This window comes from Myotis brandtii, unplaced genomic scaffold (assembly GCF_000412655.1).
Source record: "Myotis brandtii unplaced genomic scaffold, ASM41265v1 scaffold219, whole genome shotgun sequence".
In the NCBI taxonomy this organism is placed as follows: domain Eukaryota; kingdom Metazoa; phylum Chordata; class Mammalia; order Chiroptera; family Vespertilionidae; genus Myotis; species Myotis brandtii.
This window is the reverse complement of record NW_005358217.1, coordinates 32,535-49,958: the sequence shown is the minus strand read 5'-3', so window position 1 is coordinate 49,958 and position 17,424 is coordinate 32,535. Positions and strand designations below refer to the sequence as shown.

At 39.1% G+C, this 17,424-nt stretch overlaps 1 protein-coding gene across 1 annotated transcript in view; it reads right to left on the bottom strand.

The window, feature by feature from the left end:
* Window positions 1–17,424, bottom strand: part of LOC102247542 (vascular endothelial growth factor receptor kdr-like) — a gene marked incomplete at its 5' end in the record, with an annotated part of 251,412 nt that overhangs the window by 208,146 nt on the left and 25,842 nt on the right. The window contains 2 exons of the mRNA XM_014539495.1: window positions 941–1,061; window positions 4,361–4,511. Of these exons, the coding sequence (XP_014394981.1) occupies window positions 941–1,061; window positions 4,361–4,511 (272 nt within the window). The remainder of the gene's footprint in view (window positions 1–940; window positions 1,062–4,360; window positions 4,512–17,424) is intronic.

Below are 17,424 nucleotides of genomic sequence, written 5' to 3'. Positions count from 1 at the left end.
AAAAAAAGGAGACATATGTAATACTCTTTGTAATACTTTAAGCAATAAAAAAAAGAAAAAAAAGTCATCACAAAAAAGAAAAGAAAGCAGCATAATAGCTAAAGTTTATCCTATGTAACAAAATAGAAATATGTAAATTGACCATCCCTTTGTTACGCTCACCAGCCAATCAGGGTGAATATGCTAATTAACCCAACAAAGATGGTTGGTTAATTTGCCTACATAGGTGCTGGGTGGAGAGCAGAAGCAGGAGAGCTGGCAGCTTGGGGGGATGTGGCTCCCTTGGTTGCCAGGCGGAGAGCTAGAGGCTTGGGTGGTCGTGGCTCTCTTGGTCGCTCCCAGTGTGGGGAGCACCAGGAATTCTGGGAATAGTAGTTTTGGTGGCAGCCCCAGGACTGGAAGCGGAAGCCCAGAGTGCAGGGAGCATCAGGAATGCTGGGAATCATAGTTCTGATGGCAGACGGATCTCCTAGACACTAGAGCAATGTGAGCCTGGACCAAGTTACTGTTGTGGTGGGGGATGGAGGGAAAGCAAAGGTGAGAGACATAAGTAAAATCAGAGTGTCTAGGAAAATTAAAGGGAAGATATCCTGAAACTTCCAGGAAATTTCCACCAATGGAGCAAAGAAAAAAAATGCCTCTATTATTCTGTGAGCAACAAACCAAACTGGGTTGGGGGTCTCAGACAATTCGCTCATATGATTGCAAAGACAGACAGAAATTCTCGGATTGGAGAGGGCTCCCCTGAGGGCTCCCAGATTGGAGAGGGTGCAGGTTGGGCTGAGGAACCCCCCACCCCTGTGTATGAATAATTAACAGTCTTCAACCAGACCCTAGGTCTCAGGCATTCCTAGAATTTAACATCAAGTGTATGACTAGCAGCCCCACTCATTTACAGTTTATGAGGTCTCTTTTACTACAGCAACTCCCAGGGATATACCTTTGTTTTTTCTCCATTTGTCACTACCATCTCTTCAATGGACAGGATCCTGTTGCCTATAGGGAGATAATTTTTCAGAGTCTCATCAGAAAGCTGGATCCGCTTGCCTCGTTCCATACACCTGGGAAAGAATGAGATTGCATTTACAGTCTAGTCAAGAAAAAGGGTATGAAGCATAACAAGTACTGCAGATAGTGTGTCTTCTAATCTATGAAGATATCACAAAAAAGTTAGAAGACAAAATACTCAGGGAAGGCCTATCTAAGGAGGTGACATTTGAACAGAGTCCTACAAGAAATCAAATATGAGTCATAAAGATTGTCACAAAGATTTCTGGGGAAGACAATTACAGATGAAGGGTAGAACAAATGTAAAGGTCCTGAGCTAGCAACATGCCTGACACATCAGAGGAGCAAGGATTCCTGTGTGGCTAAAAGTCCATGAGCATAAGAGTAAGTATTATTGTTATTAATCTATACCCACTTTTCTAAGCTGATATAGAATATGAAGCCCTATAAAATTCTCCTTCACTGATGTCTCCTCCTGAATGAATTTTCTTACTCTGAACCTTAAGCAAAGAGAAGAGGTTTAGGAGAGTTCTGGGGAGCTGTTGATCAGCCAAGATATCCAGAAAAGCAGATTACTACAGGGAATGATAATGTACTACACTTATATTCAGCAAAACTGCAATTCCATTCAAGCACTGCCAGCTTGTGTGGCTTCTTATAGCTCACTTCCCCTTTTCTGAGACTTAGTTTAACAGTTGTCACAACTGTTAAATGGAGCTAATATTAGATACATTGTGGACTTATTTGGAGATCTTAATAAGCACTTGAAATGTTCTGTAAGTATAGACTGTACACAAAGTTTCGAAGACAATATGATAAAATACTGAAAATATCTCATTTATATTTTATATTGATTGGTTGTGAAATGACAATATTTTTTATATATTGGGTTAAATACATCATTAAAAGTTTGCTTTTTTACTTTGTATAATGCAGCTACTAGAAAATTCAAAGTTACATATGTGGCTTAAACTGGTAGACACAGTCTACCAGTAGACTGGTATACTGGTTATGCATTATATTTCTGTTGCATAACTGCATAGCTGGCTCCTATTGTTTAAGTCTGAGGTTAAGTATTTTTTCCTCATAAAGTCTGTTTTCTAAAATATGTCGTTTACTTTTATTCAAAGTAGGTCCTGCCCTCTTATACTCCTTTTTGTCATTTATGTACAATCAAGATTTGAATCTCTAAGAAAACTCATGATATGGCTACTATTTGCTCCATTCAATTTTCATATAAATGTGAGAAATATGGACCAGTATGGCTTCTAAAATAGAGGAGGTACTCAATAAATGTTTACTTAATGAAAACTTTGTTGAGAGACACTTGGGAAAGGCATTTTCTTTTTTTTAAATATATTTTTACTGATTTCAGAGAGGAAGGGAGAGATAGAAACATCAATGATGAGAGAGAATCATTGATCAGCTGCCTCCTGTACACCCTGGGGACTGAGCCAGCAACCTAGGCATACACCCTGGCTGGGAATCGAACCCTGACCTCCTGGTTCATAGGTGGATGCTCAACCACTGAGACACACTAGCCAGGTGGAAAAGGCATTTTATCAGGGGAAGCATTCACTATATCCTCCTCTTTTTTTCCAAATAGAAAGGTGCAACAACAAAAAAAGTAACTGGATTTACTGCATCTCAGCTAAGTGAGAACAATGGAAGTCACTTGGGAATTATAGAATGTCAGAGCAAGGAAAGGCAGCAGGGCAGAACCAAAGTAAGTAAGTGGCTAGGACCACTGTTATTCTCCCCATCCAAAAATCTTATCCTGGTGCCTACTGAGAAGAGAAAAGTATGCTCTCCAAGTACCTATGTGTAGGCAGGAAGCAACTGAGTGGAGCTTGCTTATAAGAGCTGGCTGAAAAGTACCTGTGAGACATAGACTGCCAGCACTTCTATTTGAAGATCTAGGCCTTGGTCTGATAACTAGATCCCCTTAATTTCCCTTAAAACCAAGGCCACATCTTAATGCTCTGGGCCTTCCAAATTGGATTTCCTAGACATTCCCATTCAGAGTTTAAATATCCCCTAGTGATACCCCCTAATTCATTACCATGTTCCTAAAACTCAACCTTTAGCACAGTGCAGCAGTGAGTTAATAAGATGAACTCCCCTGGTCAGCTAATATGTCATCCTTCAGACAACAACAGAAACCTGAGTGGACTGCCCTCCCCACTCTTTCAGAGTTATGGCAAAGCAGAGAGTTTGTCATATATGTCAAGCCTGTAGGGAGGTTTTGTGGTAGGAGATGGATGAGCATTGATGAAGTTTTCTTAAATACGGACTATTCTGGGACTTGGGGGAAATCACTTCACTTCTCTAAATTTTCCTTTTATTTTTTCTAATTTTTAAAAATTTATTTATTGATTTTTTTTTTAGAGAGAGAGAGAGGAAGAGAGATATACATAGAGAGAAACATCAATTTGTTGTTTCACTTAGTTGTGCGTTCATTGGTTGCTTATTTTATGTGCCCTGACCGGAGATCAAATCCACAACCTTGGCATATCGAGACAACACTCTAACTAGCTGAGGTATCCTGGCCAGTATTTTTTTTCTAATTCTTATAGGGGCCACAGGTGACTCATTGTCCCAGAGGTGACTGAAACAGACACTTTGAAATAGAGTTTATTGCCACAGAGCAAAAAATCAAAGTATCTAATATGTTCCAAGCATATGATAGGGCTTTTATAAATGGAAGCTCTTAAGAGGTAAGAGTCAGGATGCCTGGCTCCCTTTGTGACATCTCTCTTGACTTCTGTGTTGTGTCAAGTGAGTCATTTATCTCCCTAAGCCTCCATATCTCCATTTGTTACTGGGGAAGAAGAATCTCTGTCCTACCTTCTACACTAGAGTCACAGAAGGCTAAATGAGTGTGCTGTGATCTAAAAATGCTACTTGCTAACAGATTTTCCTATTGTGGGATTATTATTTCAATCAGGTTTATAATGTAAACAGTTCTCAAACCAGTGAGACATGTCCACTTTTTAACCCCATTACTGATTTTTTTCCATGCAATGACAAATATTTGGAAACCTGCCCTATTCTATTTCTTTTCCACTTAAATCTTCAATCACAATCTAAATTTCTCAGGCCTGTGAACCATAATAATTACTTCAACCTCTAATTTGAGGCTGTGACATTGGCCAAAACCTAGTGTTTGGTGGATATTGGAGTACTACCTCTTCTTTTAGATTCCAGGCCCCCTTCCAAGATCACTGACAGCACCTGTGATATCATATGGAAGAGAAAATCTTCTGGTAAGTTCTTAAGACTGCCAGTCCTTTGTGCCTGCAACAGTAAACCTCTAGACCATGCAGGGTCCTTTGGCCTGCAAGTCACTTACAGATCATCTTTCTGGCTGCAGGGCTCCCAGGCCCACATAAAGGAGGGCACAGGCAGGCCACTTGCTGTACAGCGAAGGATGTTCTCACTGCCTAGGAGTATTGGCTGAATGTTCTTCAAATCTGTATCCTTCTCGTAGATCTTGGGTTTTTCTGGACAAGAGGAGAAAATGACAGAGATTAAGTTCCCACATCAGGGCTGATATTTTAGCTGTACTACCATTACAGGAACCCAATGGTTAGAATGTTGAAATATTTCTACATCAGTTTAAAAATACTTGCTGCCCCTAGCTTTCTAAGAGCCCTCTCCTCACTACCTATCCTGGTCCCTCCCCATGAATAGACCCTTCCCCCATGTCATCCCCGTGACCCAGCAACTCAAAGGTTAATATCTGATGCAACAGAGACATCTAACATTCCAGGCTTACACTAAAGCATGACCTGGTTGGTAAATCCTGTGCCCTACTTGTGATTATTTTTAATATTTCACCTCTTGTATGCACAATAGAGCCCTGTTGAAGAGAAGTAAATCCAAGGCTCCAAGTGGCAGAAGGTGTGTATTTCAAAATAGTATTTTGGATTGGTAGTTTACTAAAGGCAAGACTGAAATAAGGTTCACCTCTGCACTCTGGGCACAAAGTCAGTGCCTAAGAGTTATATGTTGAACTTAATTGCAAAAGCTAACAGTAGGCTTTTTTTATTTTCAGTAACATTTATTTGTTTGTCTTTGGATTTAAGACAACCAACAACAATAATAGAGTTCTGCATGATTTGCAGGAATCTCATTTCTGGGTTCCCTACCTATATATCCAACTGCTTGCTTTACTTCTCTAGTTGAAAGATAATACTAATAACATCAATGCTACTAATACTAATAATAATTAACTGAACTAGGTGCAAGGCATTGCTTGGAGCACTTTATGCAAATGAATTCATTTAATCCTCACCCTATGAGGTTGATATTGTGTTTATCCCTACACACAGATAAGGAAATTAAAATGTTAAGTAGTTTTCAGAAAGTCACTCAGCTAGTAACTGGAAGAGCTGGGTTATGAACTCTGGTAGTCTAGCTCTAAAGCCTTCTCTGTCCCATAAACATCACAAACTCAATATTTCTAATAATAATAATAATAATAATAATAATAAATATCAAGCATATATAGCACTTACCAAGTCTTAGGAACTGCTTTTAAGTGCTTTTTATAGATAGTATCTCATTTAACTTCATAACATCCCACTAGGAATACACTTCTGTTAGCCCTATTTTACAGATGAATAAACTGAGATGCAGAGAGATGAAGTAACGTGCCCAAGGTTGGTAGAGTGAGCAATTAAACCTAGATAATATGACTCAAGCACTCAGGTTTATAAACACTACACTGTGCCTCCACTCAAATATAAAACTCATTTCCCCTTCACCCCTATTCATCTTAATTTCAGTGATCTTTTCAGTCACCTCAGTCAGAAACCCATGTATCATACTTGAACTCTCATTCTCCCTTACTTCCACATTCCACCAACCACTACAAGAACAGAAACTCAGTAACAGCTGAAACTCTTATCAGTGTTTCTCCCCACATTACATCCTTATTTTAGTATAGTCAGTGCTAGGTGCATTGTAAGGGCTCAATAAATTCATGTTTGAAAGTGTTAGTCCAGAGTCCTGTGTCATGTGATAGAGCAGAATTCCACTCTGCTTTCCAATGTTGCTGTCTCTAAAGTTGCTGCAAGATCCTCAAATCTTATAAAAAGTGGGGATATGGTTTGGTAGTTTGAGCATTTCTATTTAAAACTAATCTGAGTTGTGCTTCTTCCTAGAAAATGTAAGAGTTAACTGACAGGCCTTTACTACATTCACAACAAAAAATTCTCAACATGATGGGTTGGAGGGCAGACTAACCAGGTTTCTTTCAGCCTTGTCTAATGCTTTTTTTTTTCTGGGGATTGTAAACACAAACTGTTGCCCACTGATTCTCCCTTGGCAATCTGCCTTCAATTTTTCTCCTGCTCTCTCCTTCTCCCCTCCCAGGACTGACCAATTGTAGCTTGTAGTCCAAGATCAGCAATATCTTTCCTTTCCTTTCCTGCTTCTGTGGCTGTTACATAAAACTCTAAAAGGGTTCTCACCTTCTTTAGACTCAAAACATATCTCTTGATGAGAGTGGAATAACTGGAAAGTTGGCTCTTTTAGCCTGTGAAACGCCAAATTCTAGGAAAAGAACCACGAATATAAATGTGTGTCTCTGGCTGAGAGTAATACTGCCCTTGAACCTGTGGTCCTCACAATGACTATCTCTAGCAATAGAATGTCTATTCCTGGCTCCATATGGAGTCAGTCCCACCTCCCCTTCACACAATTTCCTTGTCCTACTCCCTTTCCTTTGTTTGAAACAAGTAAAATAAGGACAGTCACAGGATTTCCTCTGGTAAATTAATTTTAGGATCAACATGTATTATCCCCATTTTCCATGATCTCAGAGATTTTTCTTCTTCATTGAGCACAATCTTGGCTCTAGTATTAAGGAATGAAGGAACATATGACTGACATGTCAAAAACAGGGTTGGGGTCTTTGTCTTTCAATGCTGAATGGGGTAATAGACCTATTTCCTTTCCAAAGGATTGTGGGAATAATTAATAATATTTGGTTTTGGTTGATGTTTCATGAAAAATAAATACACCTGAGAATGAGAGGATGAATGGATATATGAAATAAAAAATCAAGCTGAACCCAAAGAGTACAGGTGGAGAATTAAGTCTAGCAGGGCTAGTATCACTCTTTAAAGCTCTGGAACATTTAAATTCATATAAGCACTGATTGAAAACACTAGGACAGGTGTATCTTCTCCCAATCATAATTCTAAGTCCCTTTATCATAAGCACATCTAGAGTTGCAGGCATACTCATCTTAGAACAGGACAAGTATGCTTAGGTCACTGTGACCTTGAGTCAGTGTCTTCCCCTCTTGAACTTCAGTTACCCAATCTGTAAGACCAGGAGTGGACTGAATTTTAATAGTTATTGTTTTTCCTTCAATAGGATTTTTTGTGGCTGTTTGAGTCTACATGATTCTTAACTCATTCAATAAGTATGTCTTGAGTGCCTCATGGGTGCTATAAACCCTCATGGGTTTAATCATCTCAAGTAATGTGTAATGAATATCAGGTAGTGAATAAGGCACTGCTTGTACAACAATATTGTTACAAAAGTATTTTTATTCCTCAGAGTTCTTGGCTTTCCTAAGAATGTCTTCTAGAGCTTCAGGCAGACAGTGGAAGCTCAGGACCAAATACCTACTCTTTTCACAGCCATGGGATCCATTGTTTTAAATGTATTTACAGCCACATGAGAGTGACAACAGTCCCATTTCCGACCATTGTTTTATGATTCCCCTGAATCACAAACATGTCAAGAAGGCCCCAAATGACTCAGAAGGCTAGTTCTTATATAATAATTCCAAATATACATATTATTTAATTATGTCCTTCAAATTTGGTTGGGTAAACCATCATGGTTGGCACTTCGTAGCCCAGAAAGCCACCACTGATTGCTTAAGCTAACTCTAGCTACAGTTTCTTTTGGAATTAAAAATAACTAAGTTGGGGCAAGTTGTCTCAAGATTCCACAGAGCTGAGCACTTTAAGAATGCCCACCCACTTTCTTTAGTCATAGAAATATTTTCAAATAGTGACATCATTGAGTGAGCCTAGAATGGTAACAAATATTATTTAAATGTGCAAAGAATCATGGAAAAGATCCCAACAGCAATTTTTATGCCAGCCTGAGCACCACAATTCCAATAAAGAAGTAAGCTAATTGTGCATTATTATGTGCATTGCAGGATTGAGTGAGGAGAGTTGTTTAAAAAAGTGTATTTGAGAAGCTTTCTATTTAGATCTGAAAAAAAAATTAAGATTGAGCAGTCGTCAAATGGCAGACAACTTGAACTATCTGACTGGCCAGAATTGCCTTCTGAAGAGAGAAGAAAAGTTGCATTTATGGGATGCTAGCCTGTAATGTACTAGACACTTTGTTCATAATACAAGAGGTTGCTGCTTACATAGGGCGTACTCTATGCCAGGTATTTTAATGCAATAACTTATTCAGTCCTCATAGCAACCCTTAGAAATAGGTATTGTTTTCTTTATTTAAAAGAAAAGGTAAACTGGCACTCTAAGTTAAAAGATATTCCCAAAGTGACATGGCTATGAACCAGTGAAGCAGAATTCTGTCAAACTCCAAAACTGTGTGAAGCTCCATGTATTATGCCATGCTTTCATTCTCAGAGACCAGAGAGATTTCTGGTCCAACTACTATGTGCCAGGGCCCTGTGATAAGGCTTTACATATATCATCTTGTTTATTCCTTAAAATTCCATTTGGTAGTTGGTTTTATCCACATTTAAGACAAGGAAAACAAGCTCAAAGATATTGATGGATTGACAAAGGCCATATAGCTAGTGATTGAGCTAGGATTTGGATTTAAGAGTTGTGTAACTCCAAGGCTAGGACCCTGTCCTCTGGTAACTATGGTCACATTCCCCAGCATTCTCTTAGCTATGGCAAGAGCCTCCCCAGTGAAATTATCTTTTTTTCTGGAGCCTGTGGCAAGACCTCTGACACACTCCAAGAAACTTTACAGAAAATTTATTAGAAAGGCTTGGAAAGTGGCCTGAGATGCCCTAGAATGTGCTCACCAAGTAGGTTGTTTCCCCAGATCTTAGACAGTGATGGAAAGTGTTTCTTTTCTAGTCTCATCAAGGCACTTCTGGGGCCTATTAGAAAGGCAGGGGTTTCCAGAAAAGCCACTGGAAAGAACCTCATAGATCATGTTCAAGATACCCATTGGAGTTTTCCATGTTTGAGAAACACCCCATTGGGGTTTTCCATGTTTAAGAAATTTCCCATTGTAGCTTTCCATGTTTGAGAGCATGGCCTTTGGAAGTGTTGCATAGGTTAAAATCTTAGCTCTGCCCCTTGCCTGCTCTGAGACCTTGTGCAAGTGTCTTAACCTCTCGATGCCTCAATCTCATCTTTAAAATGGGATAACAACAGTTCCTACATCTCACAATTTTTATGAAGAAGAGGGACAAAAATCATATTTCAAAATAGTCATGAGGATAAAGTGAGACCATGTGCCCAAAAGTACTTTACAGATTGGTCTGGAAGCTTGTCTAGTGAAGAGAAACTGCTGAGATTCATGATGCTACTCAGGTTCAGAACCCTAAGAGGATAGATTGTGTTGCTTCTGCTTCACATGTCTAGGAAGGCAATTCCTGAAAACAATTTTAAAACTTCAAACTGATAGGAGTAGCTAGGATTTTCTTAAAATTACAGGGGCCCCAACAAAAGGGTTCAGGATTTAATCATCTCAAATAATGTGTAATTAAGAAAACAGAAATGGCCTTTCTCTGAATTGAAAATAAAACACTCACTCTTACAGTAATTATCTGTGCCCTTCATCTAACCATCATAAGAAGTCACCTGCCTCAAGTACATAGGTCAGTGTGAATTTACAACACTCCTGAAATCCTTGTAATTTCCCAAGTGATTAAAGCACTAGGAACATTTTTTTGTTATAATATTTGGTCTCTGACCCTGGTTCCATATATGAAGCTGATGATCCCGAATACCTTGGAATTTCCTGGGTGACAGGAGTGCCTTTTGTTTTAATCAGGAAACTCGGGGTGGGCTCTTTGATGGCTCAAAGATGGGGGCTGCTCAACAAAAAGACCAACCCATCATTAGAAGCTTGGAATTTCCAGCCTCAATCCCCATCCTCCAGAGAGGGGTATAGGGCTGCAAATACATAAAATTGATCATCCCTACATAAAAGTCCTAATAATATTGGGCTCAAAGAGCTTCCAAGTTGGTGAACACATATCCACATGAAGGGAAGGTGATACATCCCAACTCCACAGGTATCCTCCCTCATCTTTCTCTATGTATCTTTCTATCTTGCTGTTCATCTGCATCCTTTATCATATCCCTTAATAAACTGGCAAATGCAAGTAAGTGTTTTCCTGACTTCTGTGAGCCACTCTAGAAAATTAATCAAACCTAAGGAGGGGGTCATGGGAAAATCCAATGTGTAGCCCAGTCAGACAGAAGTTGTGGGTAATTTGGAGACTTGTGATTGACACCTGAAGTGGGAGCTGCCTTATGAGACTGAGCTCTTAAACTGTGGGATCCGATGCTATTTCCAAGTGGATAGTGTCAGATTGTGGTAAATTGTAGGACATTCAGCTGGTGTCACAGAATTGCTTGGTGGGGGAAGAACACCCACACATCTGATGTCAGAAGTGTTGTGAGACTAACAGTAGTGTGAGAGTAAAGGAAACACACAGTAGGGAAAGTTGGGTTTTCCCAATTCAGCCAACTAGGTTAGTTATGGACTGTAAGAATCACAGTTCTAAATTGGTGAGACAGCTATTCAGAACTGGAACACATGAGTCTGGGCTCTTTCCAGATTCTTCCATTAGCAAGCTGAGTGACCTTGGCCAATTTCTTCATCATTCCCAACTTTAACATAAGGCTGCTGGAAACAGAAACAGAGTCATAGATACAGAGTACAAACTGATGCTTGCCATAGGGAAGTGGGATGATGGCATGGGTAAAAAAATTGAAAGGGATAAGAGGTACAAATTCTAGTTATAAAGTAAATAAGTCACTGTTTTTCTAAAATGCTAAGTATCCAACCATCTGACTGGTTGCTATGACATGCAGCAATGTCCACCAGGAGGCAGATGCTCAATGCAGAAGCTACCGAGCTACAGTGACTTGGCAGAGGAGGTTCTTGGGTGATGCACCCCAAAACCAGAGAGGAGGGAGCCCAATTCCTTGTGAGGCCACGCGATTCCACCTTTGGTTGTGGGTTATGTTGTTGCTGGGGCACTGTCGGCCCTGAATCTGGTTACTGCACACTTGCATTTGCATTCCACACCCTGTACGACAGCAACTTTGCATAGTGCCCTCTCACACTCCAGGACCTCTGGGAGGGTGTTGGAGAGCAGGTTTTGGCCCGATCCCCACAGGCCAGGCTAAGGGACCCCACCTGCCAGAGGCACCCTGCTCACTCCACAGACCCCGGGGAGAGACTGCAGGAGGTTGACTCCAGGGTGTGTCTGGCCTGTCTCGCCCAGTCCTGCCCCACTGGCCACCTTCTAATTATCTATGAATCTGTTCCTATTTTGTTTGTTCTTTCATTTTGTTCTTTAAAATTCCACATATAAGTAAAATCATATGCTATTTGTCTTTCTCTGTCTGCTGTATTTCACTTAGCATAGTACCTTCTAGGTGGAGGGTAGGGGGGGCAAAAAAGGTCAATGGGGGGAAAAAGAGGAACATATGTAATACTTTCAACAATAGAGATTTTTAAAAAAACTTTGAGGTCCATCCATGTCACAAATGGTAAGATTTCATTCTTTTTTATTGCTGAGTAATATTCTATTTTACTCAGGCAAGAGAGACAAAAGAAAAAAATAAATGAATGGGACTACATCAAAGTAAAAAGGTTTTTTTATAGCAATGAAAACCATCAATAAAATAAATAGGCAACTTCATGGGAGAAGATATTCGCCAATGATACAGCCAATAAGGGGTTCATATCCAAAAATTATAAAGAAATTATGCAACTCAACACCAAAACAAAACACACACACACACACACACACACACACACTAACAACAAACAATCCAATTTAAAAATGAGCAGAAAACCTGAATATGCCCTCTCTTTCTCCAGAGGGGGCATATGGATGGCTAATAGACATATGAAAAGATGCTCAATGTCACAAATCATTAGAGGAATGCAAATTAAAATCACATTGAGATATCATTTCATACCTGTCAGAATGGCTATCATAAATAAATCAACAAACAATAATTATTGGCAAGGATGTGGAGAAAAAAGAAGCCTTGTGCACCATTAGTGGGATTGTAAGGTGGTGCAGTCATAATGGAAAGCAGTATGGAGGTTCCTCACAAAACTTAAAAATAGAACTACCTTATTACACAGCAATTCCACTTCTGGATATATAGTCAAGGAAATCTAAAAGACTAATTTGTAAAGATATATGTACCCCTGTGTTCATTGCAGTATTATTTACAATAGCCAATATATGAAAGCAACCCTTTGCTCATCAATAGACACATGGAAATATCAGGGAGATTTCTTTGTAAAGTATACGACTGTCTAACCCAGTAATGGTGAACCTATGACATGCGTGTCAGAGGTGACACGCGAACTCATTTTTTTGGTTGATTTTTCTTTGTTAAATGGCATTTAAGTATATAAAATAAATATCGAAAATATAAGTCTTTGTTTTACTATGGTTGCAAATATCAAAAAATTTCTATATGTGACACGGCACCAGAGTTAAGTTAGGGTTTTTCAAAATGCTGACACGCCAAGCTCAAAAGGTTCACCATCACTGGTCTAGCCACTGTGCTATACATTAGAAACAAATACAAAATAATAGTGAATGTAAACTATAATTGAAAAATAAATTGAAAAATAAAACATGCATTTCAAGTGTCATAAGAAAAGATAATTTTGCATTTTTTGCTCAGCATTTTTACATAGTTAAAAATAATTTTGCTAAAGCAGTATGTTTCTAGAGAAATGTCATTATTTGACAGAAAAAAATAAAAATAAATACATGAGCATGTTATAAAATTTTAAAAATAGATGAGGGGACAAAGACAATGTAGTACATATATGAAATGCAATTTTACTTGGCCATAAAAAGAAATGAATTTTTTTTGAGTGATGGAAAGAAGAGTCCTGTTATTTCTGCTGCCTCTCTTTCTCCCAAGCAATGGGAGGAAGGAGAAAGAGACAGAGGAAGAGGGAGAGAATTTTAAAAACTAGCCAAGACACACAGGATTTTTGACAAAATCCCTATGCCCTTATTCCCCTGTCTCCTCATCTTCTCTACCTACTTTCAGGGTGATAGAATTAGATTTTATGAATTTTTTAGCATGCAATACCTAGCAGGGGATTCCAAATGTCTGCCTGAGAGGTAAGGCTCTGAGTCACAAGTACACATGGATTCTGTCTACTGTTCAAGGAGAAAACAGGTGCTCACTTGTTCAGAATTAGCCCCCTTGACCCAAGCCTTCCCACAAAGCTCCTCTCAGCATTCATCCACTTGGCTAACTGATTCCTTTGGCTCCATTTGAACTCAAAAGAATCATCTTACCAAGGTGTGAGTGACAGCTGCTTGTATCTCTCTAGCTAAGAAAGGACACTGAAAGGAACAGGAACAGCTTTGGAAAAGCTAAACTGATAATTCCAGAGGCCTGCCTGGCCCCACCCTTTACTTCAGACTTCCCAATGACCCACAAAACATTTTGACACTAGTTAGGTGCAGGGAACAAAGAACTGAGAGATGGGAAGAGACAGTGGGACTGTTAGGCTGCCTGACCTTGACTTAGATGTCAATGTGTCCTAAATAACTCATAAGGAGGAGAGGGAAAGAGGACTGACACAATGATGGATTTTGTTTAGTTTTATATAGTGTTTATGTTCTCTGATAATTTTGTTGTTGTTTTTTTTTAAGTTGATATACACTATTTTATTAGTTTTGTTTATTTGTTGTTGTTTATATCCACATATAACTGACTTGTTTCACTTAGCACAATATCCTCAAGGTTCATCCATGTTGTCACAGGGAGCAATATTTCATCTTTTTTATGGGTGAGTAGTATTTCATTGTGTGTGTCTATATACATATATACACACATTATTTATATAAAGCATATTATAACATATATTATATATTATATACATGTGCTCTATATATTTATATCATATTTTTATATATTTTCATATATCACATCTTTTTAAATTTATTCATCCATTGAGGACACTTAGGTTTTCATATCTTGGATATTGTAAATAATGCTGCAATGAACATAGGTGTAAATATATCTTTCTGAATTAGTATTTTTATTTTCTTTGGATAAACACCTAGTAGTGGATTTGTTGGATCATGTGGTAGTTCTATTCTTAATTTTTTGAGGAACCTCCATATTGTTTTCCATAGTGCCTTCACCAATTTATATTCCAAGAGCTCACGAGGATTCCATCTTCCCCACATCCTAGCTAACATTTGTTATCTTATCTTTCTGATAATAGACATTCTGACAGTTGTGAGATAATTTCTCATTGTGGTTTTGATTTGCATTTCCCTGACAATTAGTGATGCTGAACATCGTTTTATGTACCTGTTGGCCATCTGTGTGTCTTCCTTGGAAAAATGTCTTTTCAAATCCTCTTCCCATTTTTCAATTGGATTGTTTGTTTTGATGTTGTTTTTATTGAGTTACATGAGTTTATATATATTTTTTATATTAACCCTTTATCATATATATGATTTTCAAATATATTCTTCCATTTGGGAGACTGTTTTTAAAAAATTTTTAAATTGGTTTTAGAGAGAGAGGAAGGGAGAGGGAGAGAGAGATAGAAACATGGATGTGAGAGAAACCTCAATCTGCTGCTTCTTGCACACCCCCACTGGAGATTGAGCCTGCAGCCTGGGAATGTGCCCTGACCAGGAATCGAACCAGCAACCTCCAGGTGCAAGGGATAATGCTCAACCAACTGAGCCACACCAGCCAGGCCAATAGATTGTCTTTTCACTTTGTTGATTATTTGCTTAATTGTGCGGAAGCTTTTTTGTTTGGTGTTGCCATATTTATTTATTTATTTTCTTAAATGTATCTATATTGTTGAAAGTATTAGATGTCCTCTTTTTTCCCCATTGAACCCCTCAACCCTGCTCCTGTCCCCCTGGGCCTTCACCACACTATTGTCTGTGTCCATGGGTTATGCATACATGCATATAAGTTCTTTGATTAATCTCTCCCCACCCATCTCCACCTTCATCTTCCCTCTGAAATTAGTCAATCTGTTCCATTCTTTTATGCCTCTGGATCTATTTTGTTCTTTATATTCCACATATGAGTGAAATCATGTAATACTTGTCTTTCCTGAAGAGTATCATGCTAAGTGAAATAAGTCAGTGAGAGAAAGAAAAGTCATATTTCTTGCTTTTGTTTCTCTTGTTTTTGGAGTCAGGTCCAAAAAAAGCATTGCCAAGATCAATGTCAAAGAGCTTATCTTCTATTTTTTCTTCTAGGAGTTTTATGGTTTCAGGTCTTACATTGAAATCTTTAATACATTTTGAGTTAATTTTGTAATATGGTCTAAGATAAGTAGTCCAGTTTCAGTCTTTTGCATGTAGCTGTCCAGTTTTCTCAACACCATTTATTTAAGACAGTCCTTTCCCCATTGTATATTCTTGCTTCCATTGTATAAATTAATTAACCATATATGTGTGGGTCTATTTCTGGGCTCTGCATTATCTTCCACTGATTTGTGTGTCTATTATTATGACAATACCATACTGTTTGAATACTAAGCTTTCTAATATATTTTGAAATATGTTTTATTGTTTAAAAGGCACAATTCTTCCTTATATTTAGCCAGAAACTGATTCCCTTCAATTTTTATTATCTGCCTTTCAGAGTCACACAAGATAGGTGCAGTTTAATTTTTGTAGGTTAGAAATACCCTAGAGCAGTGGTTCTCAACCTTCCTAATGCTGCAAACCTTTAATACAGTTCCTCATGTTGTGGCGACCCCCAATTTTATTGTTACAAATTGAACATAATTAAAGCATAGTGATTAATCACAAAAACAATATGTAATTATATATGTGTTTTCTGATGGTCTTAGGCGACCCCTATGAAAGGGTCGTTCAACCCCCAAAGGGGTTGCGACCCACAGATTGAGAACCACTGCCCTAGAGATATATGAACCAAGATGGTGGCATAGGTAAACGTGGTACCTGCATCCTTCCACAACCCCATCAAAATTAAAACTAAAATACAGGACAACTACCATTCAGAACCACCTGAAATCTGGCTGAATGGAAGTCCTACAACTAGATAATTAAATAAGAAAGCACACTGAGAAAGGTAGGAAGGACAGAGGCACAGAAACAGCTGGTCCGACATCCATATGTGGCAGACTTTTAAATCAGGAAGGATGTCTTGACTGTAGAGGCCTCCCATGAGGAGGAAGGTGTCCCAGTCCCACACCAGGTTCCTCAGCCCAGGGTTCCAATGCTGGGAAGAGAGGTTCCCATAACCTTGGGCTGTAAAAACCAGCAGGAATTGTGGCTGGGAGACATGGAGGCTGCTGGAGTCCCAGGTAATTACTCTTAAAGGACCGGTACAGGGACTTACTCAGACTCACTACCTCTGAGCTCCAGTGCAGGAGAAGCAGATTGAAAAATTTCAGAGGCATATGAGGAGGAACTAAATTGAAGGCATCAGGGGAAGAACTTAGGGGCAGCTTTCTCCTAGAAAAAGTGCTCATAGATGTCATTGTTCCTATGCTGAGACTTCCCCCACCACAGAGCTGACTGTAAGGTGCCATATCTGAGTATCCATTAACCTGGCCCACACTGTTCACCTCACCCTGGTGATTCCCTGAGACCCCACTGTTATAGTAATCATTATGGTACTTAATGTTAGGACCTTAGAATGTAAGACTTAAAGCATGTAACCCTGTGTGGACTGTTATAGTAATTATTATAGTACCTAATGTTAGATATAGGAATACTGTGTGAGACCCAAGAATGCACCCTTGTAACCCCACTAGTACTGGTAAACAACCTATCTGATGGGAACGCCCAAAGCCTGTACACACCCATAGATTAGCAGACCCTGGGTGGATCCACATATGACAGCCCCTGATAACACACACACCAACGAAGACCACATCTACAGAGGGATATATAATCAGACAGTCTGATCGACCCAGCAGCTCATAGCTCTCCTGTTGCCAGAGCGTGAGGACCTGTGTGTGCTCATGTCTCGGTTCCCAGCACGAAACTCTGCCCAATTAACTGTCGATCGATGAAAGAGCCAGCAGCCAACCGTCTACCCCCTTGTGTGTATCAGCAAGCATCACCGGGTGGATCCTTCTCAGCATCTGAGACCTATCAGGAACTGGTAAATAAACACCCTGTGTGCTTGCATCTAACCTGTTTGT